The sequence below is a fragment of the Engystomops pustulosus genome, unplaced genomic scaffold (genome assembly GCF_040894005.1).
Source record: "Engystomops pustulosus unplaced genomic scaffold, aEngPut4.maternal MAT_SCAFFOLD_85, whole genome shotgun sequence".
Classification (NCBI taxonomy): domain Eukaryota; kingdom Metazoa; phylum Chordata; class Amphibia; order Anura; family Leptodactylidae; genus Engystomops; species Engystomops pustulosus.
Window position 1 is genome coordinate 80,995 of NW_027284972.1, and position 21,972 is coordinate 102,966.

Sequence of the window (21,972 nt, forward strand, 5' to 3'; positions counted from 1 at the left end):
TACAGAGCCCCCCATACCTGTAGAAGGGCCTTCCCTCTGCACTAGGATGCACCCCCCATTACAGAGCCCCCATACCTGTAGCAGGTCCTCCCCTCTGCATTAGAGTGCGCCCCCCATTACAGAGCCCCCCATACCTGTAGCAGGTCCTCCCCTCTGCATTAGGGTGCACCCCCCCATTACAGAGCCCCCCATACCTGTAGCAGGACCTCCTTTCTGCATTAGGGTGCACCCCCCCATTACAGAGCCCCCCATACCTGTAGCAGGTCCTCCCCTCTGCATTAGGGTGAGCCCCCCATTACAGAGCCCCCGATATCTGTAGCAGGTCCTCCCCTCTGCACTAGGGTGCACCCCCCATTACAGAGCCCCCCATACCTGTAGCAGGTCCTCCCCTCTGCATTAGGGTGCGCCCCCCATTACAGAGCCCCCATACCTGTAGCAGGGCCTCCCCTCTGCATTAGGGTGCACCCCTCATTACAGAGCCCCCCATACCTGTAGCAGGGCCTCCCCTCTGCATTAGGGTGCGGCCCCCATTACAGAGCCCCCATACCTGTAGCAGGGTCTCCCCTCTGCATTAGGGTGCACCCCCCATTACAGAGCCCCCCATACCTGTAGCAGGGTCTCCCCTCTGCAGTAGGGTGCGCCCCCCCATTACAGAGCCCCCCATACCTGTAGCAGGTCCTTCCCTCTGCATTAGGGTGCGCCCCCCATTACAGAGCCCCCCATACCTGTAGCAGGTCCTCCCCTCTGCATTAGGGTGCGCCCCCCATTACAGAGCCCTCCATACCTGTAGCAGGGCCTCCCCTCTGCATTAGGGTGCGCCCCCCATTACAGAGCCCCCCATACCTGTAGCAGGTCCTCCCCTCTGCATTAGGGTGCGCCCCCCCATTACAGAGCCCCCCATACCTGTACCAGGTCCTCCCCTCTGCATTAGGGTGCACCCCCCCCCATTACAGAGCCCCCCATATTTGTAGCAGGGCCTCCCCTCTGCATTAGGGTGTGCCCCCCCATTAAAGAGCCCCCCATACCTGTAGCAGGTCCTTCCCTCTGCATTAGGGTGCGCCCCCCATTACAGAGCCCCCCATACCTGTAGCAGGTCCTCCCCTCTGCATTAGGGTGCGCCCCCCATTACAGAGCCCTCCATACCTGTAGCAGGGCCTCCCCTCTGCATTAGGGTGCGCCCCCCATTACAGAGCCCCCCATACCTGTAGCAGGTCCTCCCCTCTGCATTAGGGTGCGCCCCCCCATTACAGAGCCCCCCATACCTGTACCAGGTCCTCCCCTCTGCATTAGGGTGCACCCCCCCCCCATTACAGAGCCCCCCATACCTGTAGCAGGGCCTCCCCTCTGCATTAGGGTGCGCCCCCCATTACAGAGCCCCCCATACCTGTAGCAGGTCCTCCCCTCTGCATTAGGGTGCGCCCCCCCATTACAGAGCCCCCCATACCTGTACCAGGTCCTCCCCTCTGCATTAGGGTGCACCCCCCCCCCCATTACAGAGCCCTCCATACCTGTAGCAGGTCCTCCCCTCTGCATTAGGGTGCGCCCCCCCATTACAGAGCCCTCCATACCTGTAGCATGGCCTCTCCTCTGCATTAGGGTGCGCCCCCCCATTACACAGCCCCCCATACCTGTAGCAGGGCCTCCCCTCTGCATTAGGGTGCACCCCCCATTACAGAGCCCCCCATACCTGTAGCAGGTCCTCCCCTCTGCATTAGGGTGCACCCCCCATTACAGAGCCCTCCATACCTGTAGCAGGGCCTCCCCTCTGCATTAGGGTGCACCCCCCATTACAGAGCCCCCATACCTGTAGCAGGGCCTCCCCTTTTCATTAGGGTGCACCCCCCATTACAGAGCCCCCCATACCTGTAGCAGGGCCTCCCCTCTGCATTAGGGTGCGCCCCCCCCCATTACAGAGCCCCCCATACCTGTAGCAGGGCCTCCCCTCTGCATTAGGGTGCACCCCCCCCCATTACAGAGCCCCCCCATACCTGTAGCAGGTCCTCCCCTCTGCACTAGGGTGCAACCCCCCATTACAGAGCCCCCCATACCTGTAGCAGGTCCTCCCCTCTGCATTAGGGTGCGCCCCCCATTACAGAGCCCCCATACCTGTAGCAGGGCCTCCCCTCTGCATTAGGGTGGGCCCCCCATTACAGAGCCCCCCATACCTGTAGCAGGTCCTCCCCTCTGCATTAGGGTGCACCCCCCCATTACAGAGCCCCCCATACCTGTAGCAGGGCCTCCCCTCTGCATTAGGGTGCGCCCCCCATTACAGAGCCCCCCATACCTGTAGCAGGTCCTCCCCTCTGCATTAGGGTGCGCCCCCCATTACAGAGCCCCCCATACCTGTAGCAGGTCCTCCCCTCTGCATTAGGGTGCACCCCCCATTACAGAGCCCCCCATACCTGTAGCAGGTCCTCCCCTCTGCATTAGGGTGCACCCCCCATTACAGAGCCCCCCATACCTGTAGCAGGTACTCCCCTCTGCATTAGGGTGCGCCCCCCATTACAGAGCCCCCCATACCTGTAGCAGGGCCCCTTCATTACAGAGCCCCCCATACTTGTAGCAGGGCCTCCCCTCTGCATTAGGGTGCGCCCCCCATTACAGAGCCCCCCATACCTGTAGCAGGTCCTCCCCTCTGCATTAGGGTGCGCCCCCCATTACAGAGCCCCCCATACCTGTAGCAGGTCCTCCCCTCTGCATTAGGGTGCGCCCCCCCATTACAGAGCCCTGCATACCTGTAGCAGGGCCTCCCCTCTGCATTAGGGTGCACCCCCCCATTACAGAGCCCCCCATACCTGTAGCAGGTCCTCCCCTCTGCATTAGGGTGCGCCCCCCATTACAGAGCCCCCCATACCTGTAGCAGGTCCTCCCCTCTGCATTAGGGTGCACCCCCCATTACAGAGCCCCCCATACCTGTAGCAGGGCCTCCCCTCTGCATTAGGGTGGGCCCCCCATTACAGAGCCCCCCATACCTGTAGCAGGTCCTCCCCTCTGCATTAGGGTGGGCCCCCCATTACAGAGCCCCCTATACCTGTAGCAGGTCCTCCCCTCTGCATTAGGGTGCGCCCCCCATTACAGAGCCCCCCATACCTGTAGCAGGGCCTCCCCTCTGCATTAGGGTGCGCCCCCCCCCCATTACAGAGCCCCCTATACCTGTAGCAGGTCCTCCCCTCTGCATTAGGGTGCGCCCCCCATTACAGAGCCCCCCATACCTGTAGCAGGGCCTCCCCTCTGCAATAGGGTGCACCCCCCATTACAGAGCCCCCCATACCTGTAGCAGGGCCTCCCCTCTGTATTAGGGTGCGCCCCCCCCCCATTACAGAGCCCCCTATACCTGTAGCAGGTCCTCCCCTCTGCATTAGGGTGCGCCCCCCATTACAGAGCCCCCCATACCTGTAGCAGGGCCTCCCCTCTGCAATAGGGTGCACCCCCCATTACAGAGCCCCCCATACCTGTAGCAGGGCCTCCCCTCTGCAATAGGGTGCACCCCCCATTACAGAGCCCCCCATACCTGTAGCAGGGTCTCCCCTCTGCACTAGGGTGCGCCCCCCATTACAGAGCCCTCCATACCTGTAGCAGGGCCTCCCCTCTGCACTAGGGTGCGCCCCCCATTACAGAGCCCTCCATACCTGTAGTAGGGCCTCCCCTCTGCATTAGGGTGCGCCCCCCATTACAGAGCCCCCCATACCTGTAGCAGGTCCTCCCCTCTGCATTAGGGTGCACCCCCCATTACAGAGCCCCCCATACCTGTAGCAGGGCCTCCCCTCTGCACTAGGGTGCACCCCCCATTAGAGAGCCCCCCATACCTGTAGCAGGGCCTTCCCTCTGCATTAGGGTGTGTCCCCCATTACAGAGCCCCCCATACCTGTAGCAAGGCCTCCCCTCTGCATTAGGGTGCACCCCCCATTACAGAGCCCCCCATACCTGTAGCAGGTCCTCCCCTCTGCATTAGGGTGCACCCCCCCATTACAGTGTCCCCCTATACCTGTAGCAGGGCCTCCCCTCTGCATAAGGGTGGGCCCCCCATTACAGAGCCCCCATACCTGTAGCAGGGCCTCCCCTCTGCATAAGGGTGGGCCCCCCATTACAGAGCCCTCCATACCTGTAGCAGGTCCTCCCCTCTGCATTAGGGTGCACCCCCCCATAACAGAGCCCCCCATACCTGTAGCAGGGTCTCCCCTCTGCATTAGGGTGCACCCCCCATTACAGAGCCCCCCATACCTGTAGCAGGGCCTCCCCTCTGCATAAGGGTGCACCCCCCATTACAGAGCCCCCCATACCTGTAGCAGGTCCTCCCCTCTGCATTAGGGTGCACCCCCCCATTACAGAGCCCCCCATACCTGTAGCAGGGCCTCCCCTCTGCATTAGGGTGCACCCCCCATTACAGAGTCACCCATACCTATAGTAGGGCCTCCCCTCTGCATTAGGGTGCGCCCCCCCATTACAGAGCCCCCCATACCTGTAGCAGGTCCTCCCCTCTGCATTAGGGTGCACCCCCCCATTACAGAGCCCCCCATACCTGTAGCAGGTCCTCCCCTCTGCATTAGGGTGCAACCCCCCATTACAGAGCCCCCCATACCTGTTGAAAGGCCTCCCCTCTGCATTAGGGTGCGCCCCCCATTACAGAGCCCCCCATACCTGTAGCAGGGCCTCCCCTCTGCATTAGGGTGCACCCCCCATTAAAGAGCCCCCCATACCTGTATCAGGTCCTCCCCTCTGCATTAGGGTGCACCCCCCATTAAAGAGCCCCCCATACCTGTATCAGGTCCTCCCCTCTGCATTAGGGTGCACCCCCCATTAAAGAGCCCCCCATACCTGTAGCAGGGCCTCCCCTCTGCATTAGGGTGCACCCCCCCCCATTATACAGCCCCCCATACCTGTAGCAGGGCCTCCCCTCTGCATTAGGGTGCCCCCCCCATTACAGAGCCCCCCCATACCTGTAGCAGGTCCTCCCCTCTGCATTAGGGTGCACCCCCCCCATTACAGAGCCCCCCATACCTGTAGCAGGTCCTCCCCTCTGCATTAGGGTGCGCCCCCCATTACAGAGCCCCCCATACCTGTAGCAGGGCCTCCCCTCTGCATTAGGGTGCCCCCCCCATTACAGAGCCCCCCATACCTGTAGCAGGGCCTCCCCTCTGCATTAGGGTGCACCCCCCCCCCATTATAGAGCCACCCATACCTGTAGCAGGGCCTCCCCTCTGCATTAGGGTGCCCCCCCCATTACAGAGCCCCCCATACCTGTAGCAGGTCCTCCCCTCTGCATTAGGGTGCGGCCCCCATTACAGAGCCCCCCATACCTGTAGCAGGTCCTCCCCTCTGCATTAGGGTGCGCCCCCCATTACAGAGCCCCCCATACCTGTAGCAGGGCCTCCCCTCTGCATTAGGGTGCACCCCCCATTAAAGAGCCCCCCATACCTGTAGAAAGGCCTCCCCTCTGCATTAGGGTGTGCCCCCCATTACAGAGCCCCCCATACCTGTAGCAGGTCCTCCCCTCTGCATTAGGGTGCAACCCCCCATTACAGAGCCCCCCATACCTGTAGAAAGGCCTCCCCTCTGCATTAGGGTGCGCCCCCCATTACAGAGCCCCCCATACCTGTAGCAGGGCCTCCCCTCTGCATTAGGGTGCACCCCCCATTAAAGAGCCCCCCCATACCTGTATCAGGTCCTCCCCTCTGCATTAGGGTGCACCCCCCATTACAGAGCCCCCCATACCTGTAGAAAGGCCTCCCCTCTGCATTAGGGTGCACCCCCCCATTACAGAGCCCCCCATACCTGTAGCAGGGCCTCCCCTCTGCATTAGGGTGCCCCCCCCCATTACAGAGCCCCCCATACCTGTAGCAGGGCCTCCCCTCTGCATTAGGGTGCACCCCCCCCCATTACAGAGCCCCCCATACCTGTAGCAGGGCCTCCCCTCTGCATTAGGGTGCCCCCCCCATTACAGAGCCCCCCATACCTGTTGCAGGTCCTCCCCTCTGCATTAGGGTGCGCCCCCCATTACAGAGCCCCCCATACCTGTAGCAGGGCCTCCCCTCTGCATTAGGGTGCACCCCCCATTAAAGAGCCCCCCATACCTGTATCAGGTCCTCCCCTCTGCATTAGGGTGCACCCCCCATTAAAGAGCCCCCCATACCTGTATCAGGTCCTCCCCTCTGCATTAGGGTGCGCCCCCCCATTACAGAGCCCTCCATACCTGTAGCAGGGCCTCCCCTCTGCATTAGGGTGCACCCCCCCCCCATTACAGAGCCCCCCATACCTGTAGCAGGGCCTCCCCTCTGCATTAGGGTGCCCCCCCCATTACAGAGCCCCCCATACCTGTAGCAGGTCCTCCCCTCTGCATTAGGGTGCACCCCCCCCCCATTACAGAGCCCCCCATACCTGTAGCAGGTCCTCCCCTCTGCATTAGGGTGCGCCCCCCCATTACAGAGCCCCCCATACCTGTAGCAGGGCCTCCCCTCTGCATTAGGGTGCGCCCCCCATTACACAGCCCCCCATACCTGTAGCAGGGCCTTCCCTCTGCACTAGGGTGCACCCCCCATTACAGAGCCCCCCATACCTGTAGCAGGGCCTCCCCTGTGCATTAGGGTGCGCCCCCCATTACACAGCCCCCCATACCTGTAGCAGGGCCTCCCCTCTGCATTAGGGTGCACCCCCCATTAAAGAGCCCCCCATACCTGTATCAGGTCCTCCCCTCTGCATTAGGGTGCGCCCCCCATTACACAGCCCCCCATACCTGTAGCAGGGCCTCCCCTCTGCATTAGGGTGCGCCCCCCATTACACAGCCCCCCATACCTGTAGCAGGGCCTCCCCTCTGCATTAGGGTGCACCCCCCCATTACACAGCCCCCCATACCTGTAGCAGGGCCTCCCCTCTGCATTAGGGTGCACCCCCCCATTACACAGCCCCCCATACCTGTAGCAGGGCCTTCCACCGCTCCGCTGTGTGATCCGGAAGCAGCCATGGCGGCCTTGGTGCCGGTACTCGCAGCACCAGCTGATCCGCGCCGCTATCAGCCCATTGATGTAGATGCTGGCGCTGAACGGAAATCCATAGTGACGCCGCGAGATGATCCGGAACGAGTCTGCGGCAGAGAAAGGGACAGAACTGCCACTCCCAGCATGCACTGGTCCTGTGACTCCATGGGTTTCCTCATATAGAGGCCAGGTCACCCTATGGAGGAGGAAATCATAACCCCACCCAGGAGGAGCACCTACCGCTGTACTCACTGTCTAGCAGGAGGGACCTCATCATGAGCCCCCGTGTGGAGCACCTACCGCTGTACTCACTGTCTTGCAGGAGGGACCACATCATGATCCCCCGTGTGGAGCACCTACCGCTGTACTCACTGTCTAGCAGGAGGGACCTCATCATGATCCCCCGTGTGGAGCACCTACCGCTGTACTCACTGTCTAGCAGGAGGGACCTCATCATGATGCCCCGTGTGGAGCACCTACCGCTGTACTCACTGTCTAGCAGGAGGGACCTCATCATGATCCCCCGTGTGGAGCACCTACCGCTGTACTCGCTGTCTAGCAGGAGGGACCTCATCATGATCCCCCGTGTGGAGCACCTACCGCTGTACTCACTGTCTAGCAGGAGGGACCTCATCATGATCCCCCGTGTGGAGCACCTACCGCTGTACTCACTGTCTAGCAGGAGGGACCTCATCATGATCCCTCGTGTGGAGCACCTACCGCTGTACTCACTGTCTAGCAGGAGGGACCACATCATGATCCCCCGTGTGGAGCACCTACCGCTGTACTCACTGTCTAGCAGGAGGGACCTCATCATGATCCCCCGTGTGGAGCACCTACCGCTGTACTCGCTGTCTAGCAGGAGGGACCTCATCATGATTCCCCGTGTGGAGCACCTACCGCTGTACTCACTGTCTAGCAGGAGGGACCTCATCATGATCCCCCGTGTGGAGCACCTCCCGCTGTACTCACTGTCTAGCAGGAGGGACCTCATCATGATCCCTCGTGTGGAGCACCTACCGCTGTACTCACTGTCTAGCAGGAGGGACCTCATCATGATCCCTCGTGTGGAGCACCTACCGCTGTACTCACTGTCTAGCAGGAGGGACCTCATCATGATTCCCCGTGTGGAGCACCTACCGCTGTACTCACTGTCTAGCAGGAGGGACCTCATCATGATTCCCCGTGTGGAGCACCTACCGCTGTACTCACTGTCTAGCAGGAGGGACCTCATCATGATCCCCTGTGTGGAGCACCTACCGCTGTACTCACTGTCTAGCAGGAGGGACTGCATCATGATCCCCCGTGTGGAGCACCTCCCGCTGTACTCACTGTCTAGCAGGAGGGACCTCATCATGATGCCCCGTGTGGAGCACCTCCCGCTGTACTCACTGTCTAGCAGGAGGGACCTCATCATGATCCCCTGTGTGGAGCACCTACCGCTGTACTCACTGTCTAGCAGGAGGGACCTCATCATGATCCCCCGTGTGGAGCACCTACCGCTGTACTCACTGTCTAGCAGGAGGGACCTCATCATGATCCCCCGTGTGGAGCACCTCCCGCTGTACTCACTGTCTAGCAGGAGGGACCTCATCATGATCCCCCGTGTGGAGCACCTACCGCTGTACTCACTGTCTAGCAGGAGGGACCTCATCATGATCCCCCGTGTGGAGCACCTACCGCTGTACTCACTGTCTAGCAGGAGGGACCTCATCATGAGCCCCCGTGTGGAGCACCTACCGCTGTACTCACTGTCTAGCAGGAGGGACCTCATCATGATCCCTCGTGTGGAGCACCTACCGCTGTACTCACTGTCTAGCAGGAGGGACCTCATCATGATCCCCTGTGTGGAGCACCTACCGCTGTACTCACTGTCTAGCAGGAGGGACCTCATCATGATCCCCCGTGTGGAGCACCTCCCGCTGTACTCACTGTCTAGCAGGAGGGACCTCATCATGATCCCCCGTGTGGAGCACCTACCGCTGTACTCACTGTCTAGCAGGAGGGACTGCATCATGATGCCTCGTGTGGAGCACCTCCCGCTGTACTCACTGTCTAGCAGGAGGGACCTCATCATGATCCCCCGTGTGGAGCACCTACCGCTGTACTCACTGTCTAGCAGGAGGGACCTCATCATGATCCCCCGTGTGGAGCACCTACCGCTGTACTCACTGTCTAGCAGGAGGGACCTCATCATGATCCCCCGTGTGGAGTACCTACCGCTGTACTCACTGTCTAGCAGGAGGGACTTCATCATGATCCCCCGTGTGGAGCACCTACCGCTGTACTCACTGTCTAGCAGGAGGGACCTCATCATGATCCCCCGTGTGGAGCACCTACCGCTGTACTCACTGTCTAGCAGGAGGGACCTCATCATGATCCCCCGTGTGGAGCACCTACAGCTGTACTCACTGTCTAGCAGGAGGGACCTCATCATGATCCCCCGTGTGGAGCACCTACCGCTGTACTCACTGTCTAGCAGGAGGGACCTCATCATGATCCCCCGTGTGGAGCACCTACCGCTGTACTCACTGTCTAGCAGGAGGGACTGCATCATGATGCCCCGTGTGGAGCACCTCCCGCTGTACTCACTGTCTAGCAGGAGGGACCTCATCATGATGCCCCTTGTGGAGCACCTACCGCTGTACTCACTGTCTAGCAGGAGGGACTGCATCATGATGCCCCGTGTGGAGCACCTACCGCTGTACTCACTGTCTAGCAGGAGGGACCTCATCATGATGCCCCTTGTGGAGCACCTACCGCTGTACTCACTGTCTAGCAGGAGGGACCTCATCATGATCCCCCGTGTGGAGCACCTACCGCTGTACTCACTGTCTAGCAGGAGGGACCTCATCATGATCCCCCGTGTGGAGCACCTACCGCTGTACTCACTGTCTAGCAGGAGGGACCTCATCATGATTCCCCGTGTGGAGCACCTACCGCTGTACTCACTGTCTAGCAGGAGGGACCACATCATGATCCCCCGTGTGGAGCACCTCCCGCTGTACTCACTGTCTAGCAGGAGGGACCTCATCATGATCCCCCGTGTGGAGCACCTACCGCTGTACTCACTGTCTAGCAGGAGGGACCTCATCATGATCCCCCGTGTGGAGCACCTACCGCTGTACTCACTGTCTAGCAGGAGGGACCTCATCATGATCCCTCGTGTGGAGCACCTACCGCTGTACTCACTGTCTAGCAGGAGGGACCACATCATGATCCCCCGTGTGGAGCACCTCCCGCTGTACTCACTGTCTAGCAGGAGGGACCTCATCATGATTCCCCGTGTGGAGCACCTACCGCTGTACTCACTGTCTAGCAGGAGGGACCTCATCATGATCCCCCGTGTGGAGCACCTACCGCTGTACTCACTGTCTAGCAGGAGGGACCTCATCATGATCCCCCGTGTGGAGCACCTACCGCTGTACTCACTGTCTAGCAGGAGGGACCTCATCATGATCCCTCGTGTGGAGCACCTACCGCTGTACTCACTGTCTAGCAGGAGGGACTGCATCATGATCCCCCGTGTGGAGCACCTCCCGCTGTACTCACTGTCTAGCAGGAGGGACCTCATCATGATCCCCCGTGTGGAGCACCTACCGCTGTACTCACTGTCTAGCAGGAGGGACCTCATCATGATCCCTCGTGTGGAGCACCTACCGCTGTACTCACTGTGTAGCAGGAGGGACCTCATCATGATCCCCCGTGTGGAGCACCTACCGCTGTACTCACTGTCTAGCAGGAGGGACCTCATCATGATCCCCCGTGTGGAGCACCTCCCGCTGTACTCACTGTCTAGCAGGAGGGACCTCATCATGATCCCCCCTGTGGAGCACCTACCGCTGTACTCACTGTCTAGCAGGAGGGACCTCATCATGATCCCTCGTGTGGAGCAACTACCGCTGTACTCACTGTCTAGCAGGAGGGACTGCATCATGATCCCCCGTGTGGAGCACCTACCGCTGTACTCACTGTCTAGCAGGAGGGACCTCATCATGATTCCCCGTGTGGAGCACCTACCGCTGTACTCACTGTCTAGCAGGAGGGACCTCATCATGATCCCCCGTGTGGAGCACCTACCGCTGTACTCACTGTCTAGCAGGAGGGACCTCATCATGATCCCCCGTGTGGAGCACCTACCGCTGTACTCACTGTCTAGCAGGAGGGACCTCATCATGATCCCCTGTGTGGAGCACCTACCGCTGTACTCACTGTCTAGCAGGAGGGACCTCATCATGATGCCCCTTGTGGAGCACCTACCGCTGTACTCACTGTCTAGCAGGAGGGACCGCATCATGATCCCCCGTGTGGAGCACCTACCGCTGTACTCACTGTCTAGCAGGAGGGACCTCATCATGATTCCCCGTGTGGAGCACCTACCGCTGTACTCACTGTCTAGCAGGAGGGACCTCATCATGATCCCCCGTGTGGAGCACCTACCGCTGTACTCACTGTCTAGCAGGAGGGACCTCATCATGATCCCTCGTGTGGAGCACCTACCGCTGTACTCACTGTCTAGCAGGAGGGACCACATCATGATCCCCCGTGTGGAGCACCTCCCGCTGTACTCACTGTCTAGCAGGAGGGACCTCATCATGATCCCCCGTGTGGAGCACCTACCGCTGTACTCACTGTCTAGCAGGAGGGACCTCATCATGATCCCCCGTGTGGAGCACCTCCCGCTGTACTCACTGTCTAGCAGGAGGGACCTCATCATGATCCCCCCTGTGGAGCACCTACCGCTGTACTCACTGTCTAGCAGGAGGGACCTCATCATGATCCCCCGTGTGGAGCACCTCCCGCTGTACTCACTGTCTAGCAGGAGGGACCTCATCATGATCCCCCGTGTGGAGCACCTACCGCTGTACTCACTGTCTAGCAGGAGGGACCTCATCATGATCCCCCGTGTGGAGCACCTACCGCTGTACTCACTGTGTAGCAGGAGGGACCTCATCATGATCCCCCGTGTGGAGCACCTACCGCTGTACTCACTGTCTAGCAGGAGGGACCTCATCATGATCCCCCGTGTGGAGCACCTACCGCTGTACTCACTGTCTAGCAGGAGGGACCTCATCATGATGCCCCGTGTGGAGCACCTACCGCTGTACTCACTGTCTAGCAGGAGGGACCTCATCATGATCCCCCGTGTGGAGCACCTCCCGCTGTACTCACTGTCTAGCAGGAGGGACCTCATCATGATCCCCCGTGTGGAGCACCTACCGCTGTACTCACTGTCTAGCAGGAGGGACCTCATCATGATCCCCCGTGTGGAGCACCTCCCGCTGTACTCACTGTCTAGCAGGAGGGACCTCATCATGATCCCCCCTGTGGAGCACCTACCGCTGTACTCACTGTCTAGCAGGAGGGACCTCATCATGATCCCCCGTGTGGAGCACCTCCCGCTGTACTCACTGTCTAGCAGGAGGGACCTCATCATGATCCCCCGTGTGGAGCACCTACCGCTGTACTCACTGTCTAGCAGGAGGGACCTCATCATGATCCCCCGTGTGGAGCACCTACCGCTGTACTCACTGTGTAGCAGGAGGGACCTCATCATGATCCCCCGTGTGGAGCACCTACCGCTGTACTCACTGTCTAGCAGGAGGGACCTCATCATGATCCCCCGTGTGGAGCACCTACCGCTGTACTCACTGTCTAGCAGGAGGGACCTCATCATGATGCCCCGTGTGGAGCACCTACCGCTGTACTCACTGTCTAGCAGGAGGGACCTCATCATGATCCCCCGTGTGGAGCACCTCCCGCTGTACTCACTGTCTAGCAGGAGGGACCTCATCATGATCCCCCCTGTGGAGCACCTACCGCTGTACTCACTGTCTAGCAGGAGGGACCTCATCATGATCCCCCGTGTGGAGCACCTCCCGCTGTACTCACTGTCTAGCAGGAGGGACCTCATCATGATCCCCCGTGTGGAGCACCTACCGCTGTACTCACTGTCTAGCAGGAGGGACCTCATCATGATCCCCCGTGTGGAGCACCTACCGCTGTACTCACTGTGTAGCAGGAGGGACCTCATCATGATCCCCCGTGTGGAGCACCTACCGCTGTACTCACTGTCTAGCAGGAGGGACCTCATCATGATCCCCCGTGTGGAGCACCTACCGCTGTACTCACTGTCTAGCAGGAGGGACCTCATCATGATGCCCCGTGTGGAGCACCTACCGCTGTACTCACTGTCTAGCAGGAGGGACCTCATCATGATCCCCCGTGTGGAGCACCTCCCGCTGTACTCACTGTCTAGCAGGAGGGACCTCATCATGATCCCCCCTGTGGAGCACCAGTGATAGGTGACCCCCATCTCCCCTCCTGCAGTGATAGGTGACCCCCATCTCCCCTCCTGCAGTGATAGGTGACCCCCATCTCCCCTCCTGCAGTGATAGGTGACCCCCATCTCCCCTCCTGCAGTGATAGGTGACCCCCATCTCCCTCCTGCAGTGATAGGTGACCCCCATCTCCCTCCTGCAGTGATAGGTGACCCCCATCTCCCCTCCTGCAGTGATAGGTGACCCCCATCTCCCCTCCTGCAGTGATAGGTGACCCCCATCTCCCTCCTGCAGTGATAGGTGACCCCCATCTCCCCTCCTGCAGTGATAGGTGACCCCCATCTCCCTCCTGCAGTGATAGGTGACCCCCATCTCCCTCCTGCAGTGATAGGTGACTCCCATCTCCCCTCCTGCAGTGATAGGTGACCCCCATCTCCCCTCCTGCAGTGATAGGTGACCCCCATCTCCCTCCTGCAGTGATAGGTGACCCCCATCTCCCCTCCTGCAGTGATAGGTGACCCCCATCTCCCTCCTGCAGTGATAGGTGACCCCCATCCCCCCTCCTGCAGTGATAGCTGACCCCCATCTCCCTCCTGCAGTGATAGGTGACCCCCATCTCCCCTCCTGCAGTGATAGGTGACCCCCATCTCCCTCCTGCAGTGATAGGTGACCCCCATCCCCCCCTCCTGCAGTGATAGCTGACCCCCATCTCCCTCCTGCAGTGATAGGTGACCCCCATCTCCCTCCTGCAGTGATAGGTGACCCCCATCTCCCTCCTGCAGTGATAGGTGACCCCCATCTCCCCTCCTGCAGTGATAGGTGACTCCCATCTCCCTCCTGCAGTGATAGGTGACTCCCATCTCCCCTCCTGCAGTGATAGGTGACCCCCATCCCCCTCCTGCAGTGATAGGTGACTCCCATCTCCCCTCCTGCAGTGATAGGTGACCCCCATCTCCCTCCTGCAGTGATAGGTGACTCCCATCTCCCCTCCTGCAGTGATAGGTGACTCCCATCTCCCCTCCTGCAGTGATAGGTGACTCCCATCTCCCTCCTGCAGTGATAGGTGACCCCCATCTCCCTCCTGCAGTGATAGGTGACCCCCCATCTCCCCCTCCTGCAGTGATAGGTGACCCCCATCTCCCCTCCTGCAGTGATAGGTGACCCCCATCTCCCCTCCTGCAGTGATAGGTGACCCCCATCTCCCTCCTGCAGTGATAGGTGACCCCCATCTCCCTCCTGCAGTGATAGGTGACTCCCATCTCCCCTCCTGCAGTGATAGGTGACTCCCATCTCCCCTCCTGCAGTGATAGGTGACTCCCATCTCCCCTCCTGCAGTGATAGGTGACTCCCATCTCCCTCCTGCAGTGATAGGTGACCCCCATCTCCCCTCCTGCAGTGATAGGTGACCCCCATCTCCCTCCTGCAGTGATAGGTGACTCCCATCTCCCCTCCTGCAGTGATAGGTGACCCCCATCTCCCTCCTGCAGTGATAGGTGACTCCCATCTCCCCTCCTGCAGTGATAGGTGACTCCCATCTCCCCTCCTGCAGTGATAGGTGACTCCCATCTCCCTCCTGCAGTGATAGGTGACTCCCATCTCCCTCCTGCAGTGATAGGTGACCCCCATCTCCCTCCTGCAGTGATAGGTGACCCCCATCTCCCTCCTGCAGTGATAGGTGACCCCCATCTCCCCTCCTGCAGTGATAGGTGACCCCCATCTCCCCTCCTGCAGTGATAGGTGACCCCCATCTCCCCTCCTGCAGTGATAGGTGACTCCCATCTCCCCTCCTGCAGTGATAGGTGACCCCCATCTCCCTCCTGCAGTGATAGGTGACCCCCATCTCCCCTCCTGCAGTGATAGGTGACTCCCATCTCCCTCCTGCAGTGATAGGTGACCCCCATCTCCCTCCTGCAGTGATAGGTGACTCCCATCTCCCTCCTGCAGTGATAGGTGACTCCCATCTCCCTCCTGCAGTGATAGGTGACTCCCATCTCCCTCCTGCAGTGATAGGTGACCCCCATCTCCCCTCCTGCAGTGATAGGTGACCCCCATCTCCCTCCTGCAGTGATAGGTGACCCCCATCTCCCTCCTGCAGTGATAGGTGACCCCCATCTCCCTCCTGCAGTGATAGGTGACCCCCATCTCCCTCCTGCAGTGATAGGTGACCCCCATCTCCCTCCTGCAGTGATAGGTGACCCCCATCTCCCTCCTGCAGTGATAGGTGACCCCCATCTCCCCTCCTGCAGTGATAGGTGACTCCCATCTCCCTCCTGCAGTGATAGGTGACCCCCATCTCCCTCCTGCAGTGATAGGTGACCCCCATCTCCCTCCTGCAGTGATAGGTGACCCCCATCTCCCTCCTGCAGTGATAGGTGACCCCCATCTCCCCTCCTGCAGTGATAGGTGACCCCCATCTCCCCTCCTGCAGTGATAGGTGACCCCCATCTCCCCTCCTGCAGTGATAGGTGACCCCCATCTCCCCCCCTGCAGTGATAGGTGACCCCCATCTCCCCTCCTGCAGTGATAGGTGACTCCCATCTCCCCTCCTGCAGTGATAGGTGACCCCCATCTCCCCTCCTGCAGTGATAGGTGACCCCCATCTCCCTCCTGCAGTGATAGGTGACTCCCATCTCCCTCCTGCAGTGATAGGTGACTCCCATCTCCCTCCTGCAGTGATAGGTGACCCCCATCTCCCTCCTGCAGTGATAGGTGACCCCCATCTCCCTCCTGCAGTGATAGGTGACCCCCATCTCCCCTCCTGCAGTGATAGGTGACTCCCATCTCCCTCCTGCAGTGATAGGTGACTCCCATCTCCCTCCTGCAGTGATAGGTGACCCCCATCTCCCCTCCTGCAGTGATAGGTGACCCCCATCTCCCCTCCTGCAGTGATAGGTGACCCCCATCTCCCTCCTGCAGTGATAGGTGACCCCCATCTCCCTCCTGCAGTGATAGGTGACCCCCATCTCCCTCCTGCAGTGATAGGTGACTCCCATCTCCCTCCTGCAGTGATAGGTGACTCCCATCTCCCTCCTGCAGTGATAGGTGACTCCCATCTCCCTCCTGCAGTGATAGGTGACTCCCATCTCCCTCCTGCAGTGATAGGTGACCCCCATCTCCCTCCTGCAGTGATAGGTGACCCCCCATCCCCCTCCTGCAGTGATAGGTGACTCCCATCTCCCCTCCTGCAGTGATAGGTGACTCCCATCTCCCTCCTGCAGTGATAGGTGACCCCCATCTCCCCTCCTGCAGTGATAGGTGACCCCCATCCCCCTCCTGCAGTGATAGGTGACTCCCATCTCCCCTCCTGCAGTGATAGGTGACCCCCATCTCCCTCCTGCAGTGATAGGTGACTCCTATCTCCCTCCTGCAGTGATAGGTGACTCCCATCTCCCTCCTGCAGTGATAGGTGACCCCCATCTCCCTCCTGCAGTGATAGGTGACCCCCATCTCCCTCCTGCAGTGATAGGTGACCCCCATCCCCCTCCTGCAGTGATAGGTGACCCCCATCTCCCCTCCTGCAGTGATAGGTGACCCCCATCTCCCTCCTGCAGTGATAGGTGACCCCCATCTCCCTCCTGCAGTGATAGGTGACTCCCATCTCCCTGCTGCAGTGATAGGTGACTCCCATCTCCCTCCTGCAGTGATAGGTGACCCCCATCTCCCTCCTGCAGTGATAGGTGACTCCCATCTCCCCTCCTGCAGTGATAGGTGACCCCCATCTCCCTCCTGCAGTGATAGGTGACCCCCATCTCCCTCCTGCAGTGATAGGTGACTCCCATCTCCCTGCTGCAGTGATAGGTGACTCCCATCTCCCTCCTGCAGTGATAGGTGACCCCCATCTCCCCTCCTGCAGTGATAGGTGACCCCCATCTCCCTCCTGCAGTGATAGGTGACCCCCATCTCCCTCCTGCAGTGATAGGTGACTCCCATCTCCCTGCTGCATCTCTGGAGCTCAGCCGCAGGGATCCTGGGGTCTTCTTTTCCTCTCACTAAGGCTTTTCTTCCACAATTGCTTACTATGGCTGGACGGACAGGGAGAGGAAGAGTTGTAGTCGGACATAACTTTTTCTATTAAGTGCTGCAGACATTTATTTTTTTTTTTTTTGTAATTATGGGTAGATCTTTGCCTTGCCACAATTCTGTCTCTGAGCTCCCTGGGCAGTTCCTTAGACCTCATGATTCTCATGTGCTCTACATGCACCATGAGCTGTGAGGTCTTATATAGGCAGGTGTGCACCTTTCCTAATCAAGTTCAATCAGTTTAATTAAATACAGCTGGAGTCCTATGACGGAGTAGAACCATCTCAAGGAGGATCAGAAGGAAATGGGCAGCATGTGAGTTATATATGTGAGTCACAGCAAAGATGCTGAATACTTATGATCATGCAATATCTTTTGTTTTTCTTGTGTAGTATTTTAACAAAAATATCACATTTTCACCTATTACTGAGGTGGTGGGGGGGGGGGGGCAGAGTGCCCATTACTGTGGTGGTGGTGGGGGGGAGTTCCCATTACTTAGGGGGGGGGTTGAATACTTTCCGCCCCCTGTATATACATGACATATACACAATGTGCAGTATAATCTGCTTATAATGGGGCTCATCCTCTTTAGCCTCCTGACACTGCGGGCCCCAGCGCAGCTTCTATGGCCGCTACCCCTGCAGTTCTGCCCCTGGGCCCACCCCTACATGGGAGGAGCCTCCTTGTGACCCCACCCATGCAGAGCACTTACCTCCCGGGCTCAGGTAGCCCTTGAACACGCAGAGGCTCTCTCCCCCGCAGATCTGCTGGAACATGCGGAGCTCATCCTTGGGGGTCAGGATCTCGCTGGAGAGGTGGAGGCCGCTCCCCACATACTGCAGCGTCATCTCTACGTCAGATCGCGGGGTTTGACTTGTGATATAATATTTTATTACTGGTGTCACATCCAGATCCAGATGGAGAAACCTGCAGGAGATGAGGGGAGGGGGGTCAGGGCAGGATGCGCCGTGCTGTGTGTGTGGGGGGTCGGGGCAGGGTGCAGCGTGCCGTGGGGGGGGGGGTCGGGTGAGGCGGGCTGTGTGTGGGGGGGTCGGGGTATTGTGAGGCGTGCTATGTAGGGGGTCGAGGAAGGGTGTGGCGTGCTGTGTGTGGGGGGTCGGGCAGGGTGCGGCGTGCCGTGGGGGGGGTAGGGTGAGGCGTGCTGTGTGGGGAGTCGGGGCAGGGTGCGGTGTGCGTGCTGGGGGGGGTCGGGGAAGGGTGCGGCGTGCTGTGTGTGGGGGGGTCGGGGTATTGTGAGGCGTGCTATGTAGGGGGTCGAGGAAGGGTGTGGCGTGCTGTGTGTGGGGGGTCGGGCAGGGTGCGGCGTGCTGTGTGGGGGTCGGGGCAGGGTGCGGCGTGCTGTGTGTGTGGGGGGTCGGGGTATTGTGAGGCGTGCGATGTAGGGGGTCGAGGAAGGGTGTGGCGTGCTGTGTGTGGGGGGTCGGGCAGGGTGCGGCGTGCCGTGGGGGGGGGGGGGGGGGGGTAGGGTGCGGCGTGCTGTGTGGGGGTCGGGGCAGGGTGCGGTGTGCTGTGTGTGTGAGGGGGGGTTGGGGTATTGTGAGGCGTGCTATGTAGGGGGTCGAGAAAGGGTGTGGCGTGCTGTGTGTGGGGGGTCGGGCAGGGTGCGGCGTGCCGTGGGGGGGGGTAGGGTGCGGCGTGCCGTGGGGGGGGTAGGGTGCGGCGTGCTGTGTGTGGGGGGTCGGGCAGGGTGCGGCGTGCTGTGTGTGGGGGGTCTGGGTATTGTGAGGCGTGCTATGTAGGGGGTCGAGGAAGGGTGTGGCGTGCTGTGTGGGGGGGTCGGGCAGGGTGCGGCGTGCCGTGGGGGGGGGGGGTAGGGTGCGGCGTGCTGTGTGGGGGGTCGGGGAAGGGTGCGGCGTGCTGTGTGTGGGGGGTCGGGGAAGGGTGTGGCATGCTGTGTGTGGGGGGTCGGGCAGGGTGCGGCGTGCCGTGGGGGGGGGGCAGTAGGGTGCGGCGTGCTGTGTGGGGGGTCGGGGAAGGGTACGGCGTGCTGTGTGGGGGGGTCGGGGAAGGGTGTGGCGTGCTGTGTGTGGGGGGTCGGGCAGGGTGCGGCGTGCCGTGGGGGGGGGCAGTAGGGTGCGGCGTGCTGTGGGGGGGGGGTCGGGGAAGGGTGTGGCATGCTGTGTGTGGGGGGTCGGGCAGGGTGCGGCGTGCTGGTGTGTGGGGGGGTCGGGGTATTGTGAGGCGTGCTATGTAGGGGGTCGAGGAAGGGTGTGGCGTCCTGGTTGGGGGGGTGGTCGGGCAGGGTGCGGCGTGCCGTGGGGGGGGGGGGGGCAGTAGGGTGCGGCGTGCTGTGTGGGGGGGTCGGGGAAGGGTGTGGCATGCTGTGTGTGAGGGGTCGGGCAGGGTGCGGCATGCTGTGTGTGTGGGGGTCGGGGCAGGGTGCGGCGTGCTGTGTGGGGGGTCGGGGCAGGGTGCGGCATGCTGTGTGGGGGGTCGGGCAGGGTGCGGCGTGCTGTGTGTGGGGGGGTCGGGGTATTGTGAGGCATGCTGTGTGTGTGTGTGGGGGGGGGTCGGGGTATTGTGAGGCGTGCTATGTAGGGGGTCGAGGAAGGGTGTGGCGTGCTGTGTGTGGGGGGTCGGGCAGGTTGCGGCGTGCCGTGGGGGGGGGGGTAGGGTGCGGCGTGCTGTGTGGGGGGTCGGGGCAGGGTGCGGTGTGCTGTGTGTGGGGGGTCGGGCAGGGTGCGGCGTGCCGTGGGGGGGGGGGCAGTAGGGTGCGGCGTGCTGTGTGGGGGGGTCGGGGAAGGGTGTGGCGTGCTGTGTGTGGGGGGTCGGGCAGGGTGCGGCGTGCCGTGGGGGGGGGCAGTAGGGTGCGGCGTGCTGTGGGGGGGGGGGTCGGGGAAGGGTGTGGCATGCTGTGTGTGGGGGGTCGGGCAGGGTGCGGCGTGCTGTGTGTGTGGGGGGTCGGGGTATTGTGAGGCGTGCTATGTAGGGGGTCGAGGAAGGGTGTGGCGTCCTGGTTGGGGGGGTGGTCGGGCAGGGTGCGGCGTGCCGTGGGGGGGGGGGGCAGTAGGGTGCGGCGTGCTGTGTGGGGGGGTCGGGGAAGGGTGTGGCATGCTGTGTGTGAGGGGTCGGGCAGGGTGCGGCATGCTGTGTGTGTGGGGGGTCGGGGCAGGGTGCGGCGTGCTGTGTGGGGGGTCGGGGCAGGGTGCGGCATGCTGTGTGGGGGGTCGGGCAGGGTGCGGCGTGCTGTGTGTGGGGGGGTCGGGGTATTGTGAGGCATGCTGTGTGTGTGTGTGGGGGGGGGGTCGGGGTATTGTGAGGCGTGCTATGTAGGGGGTCGAGGAAGGGTGTGGCGTGCTGTGTGTGGGGGGTCGGGCAGGTTGCGGCGTGCCGTGGGGGGGGGGGGTAGGGTGCGGCGTGCTGTGTGGGGGGTCGGGGCAGGGTGCGGTGTGCTGTGTGTGGGGGGTCGGGCAGGGTGCGGCGTGCCGTGGGGGGGGGGGGGGGCAGTAGGGTGCGGCGTGCTGTGTGGGGGGGTCGGGGAAGGGTGCGGCGTGCTGTGTGTGTGGGGGGTCGGGGTATTGTGAGGCGTGCTATGTAGGGGGTCGAGGAAGGGTGTGGCGTGCTGTGTGTGGGGGGTCGGGCAGGGTGCGGCGTGCTGTGTGGGGGGGTCGGGGAAGGGTGTGGCATGCTGTGTGTGGGGGGTCGGGCAGGGTGCGGCATGCTGTGTGTGTGGGGGGTCGGGGCAGGGTGTGGCGTGCTGTGTGGGGGGTCGGGGCAGGGTGCGGCGTGCTGTGTGGGGGGTCGGGGCAGGGTGCGGCGTGCTGTGTGGGGGGTCGGGGCAGGGTGCGGCGTTCTCTGGGGGAGGTCGGGCAGGGTGCGGCGTGCTGTGTGTGGGGGGGTCGGGGTATTGTGAGGCGTGCTATGTAGGGGGTCGAGGAAGGGTGTGGCGTGCTGTGTGTGGGGGGTCGGGCAGGTTGCGGCGTGCCGTGGGGAGGGGGGGGGTAGGGTGCGGCGTGCTGTGTGGGGGGTCGGGGAAGGGTGCGGCGTGCTGTGTGTGTGGGGGGGGGTCGGGGAAGCGTGTGGCATGCTGTGTGTGGGGGTCGGGCAGGGTGCGGCGTGCCGTGGGGGGGCAGTAGGGTGCGGCGTGCTGTGTGGGGGAGGTCGGGGAAGGGTGTGGCATGCTGTGTGTGGGGGGTCGGGCAGGGTGCGGCGTGCTGTGTGTGGGGGGGGTCGGGGTATTGTGAGGCGTGCTATGTAGGGGGTCGAGGAAGGGTGCGGCGTGCTGTGTGGGGGGGTCGGGGAAGGGTGTGGCATGCTGTGTGTGAGGGGTCGGGCAGGGTGCGGCATGCTGTGTGTGTGGGGGGTCGGGGCAGGGTGCGGCGTGCTGTGTGGGGGGTCGGGGCAGGGTGCGGCATGCTGTGTGGGGGGTCGGGCAGGGTGCGGCGTGCTGTGTGTGGGGGGGTCGGGGTATTGTGAGGCATGCTGTGTGTGTGTGTGGGGGGGGGTCGGGGTATTGTGAGGCGTGCTATGTAGGGGGTCGAGGAAGGGTGTGGCGTGCTGTGTGTGGGGGGTCGGGCAGGTTGCGGCGTGCCGTGGGGGGGGGGGGGTAGGGTGCGGCGTGCTGTGTGGGGGGTCGGGGCAGGGTGCGGTGTGCTGTGTGTGGGGGGTCGGGCAGGGTGCGGCGTGCCGTGGGGGGGGGGGCAGTAGGGTGCGGCGTGCTGTGTGGGGGGGTCGGGGAA

General features: G+C 61.8%; 1 protein-coding gene across 1 annotated transcript in view; it reads right to left on the bottom strand.

Annotated features, from left to right (window-relative positions):
- LOC140106894 (uncharacterized) overlaps nucleotides 1-21,972 on the bottom strand; it is an 83,776-nt gene that overhangs the window by 54,601 nt on the left and 7,203 nt on the right. Inside the window, exons 3-4 of the mRNA XM_072131520.1 lie at nucleotides 17,985-18,199; nucleotides 6,910-7,078 (exon numbers count right to left, since the gene is read on the bottom strand). Coding sequence (XP_071987621.1) covers nucleotides 6,910-7,078; nucleotides 17,985-18,199 — 384 coding nt within the window. The remainder of the gene's footprint in view (nucleotides 1-6,909; nucleotides 7,079-17,984; nucleotides 18,200-21,972) is intronic.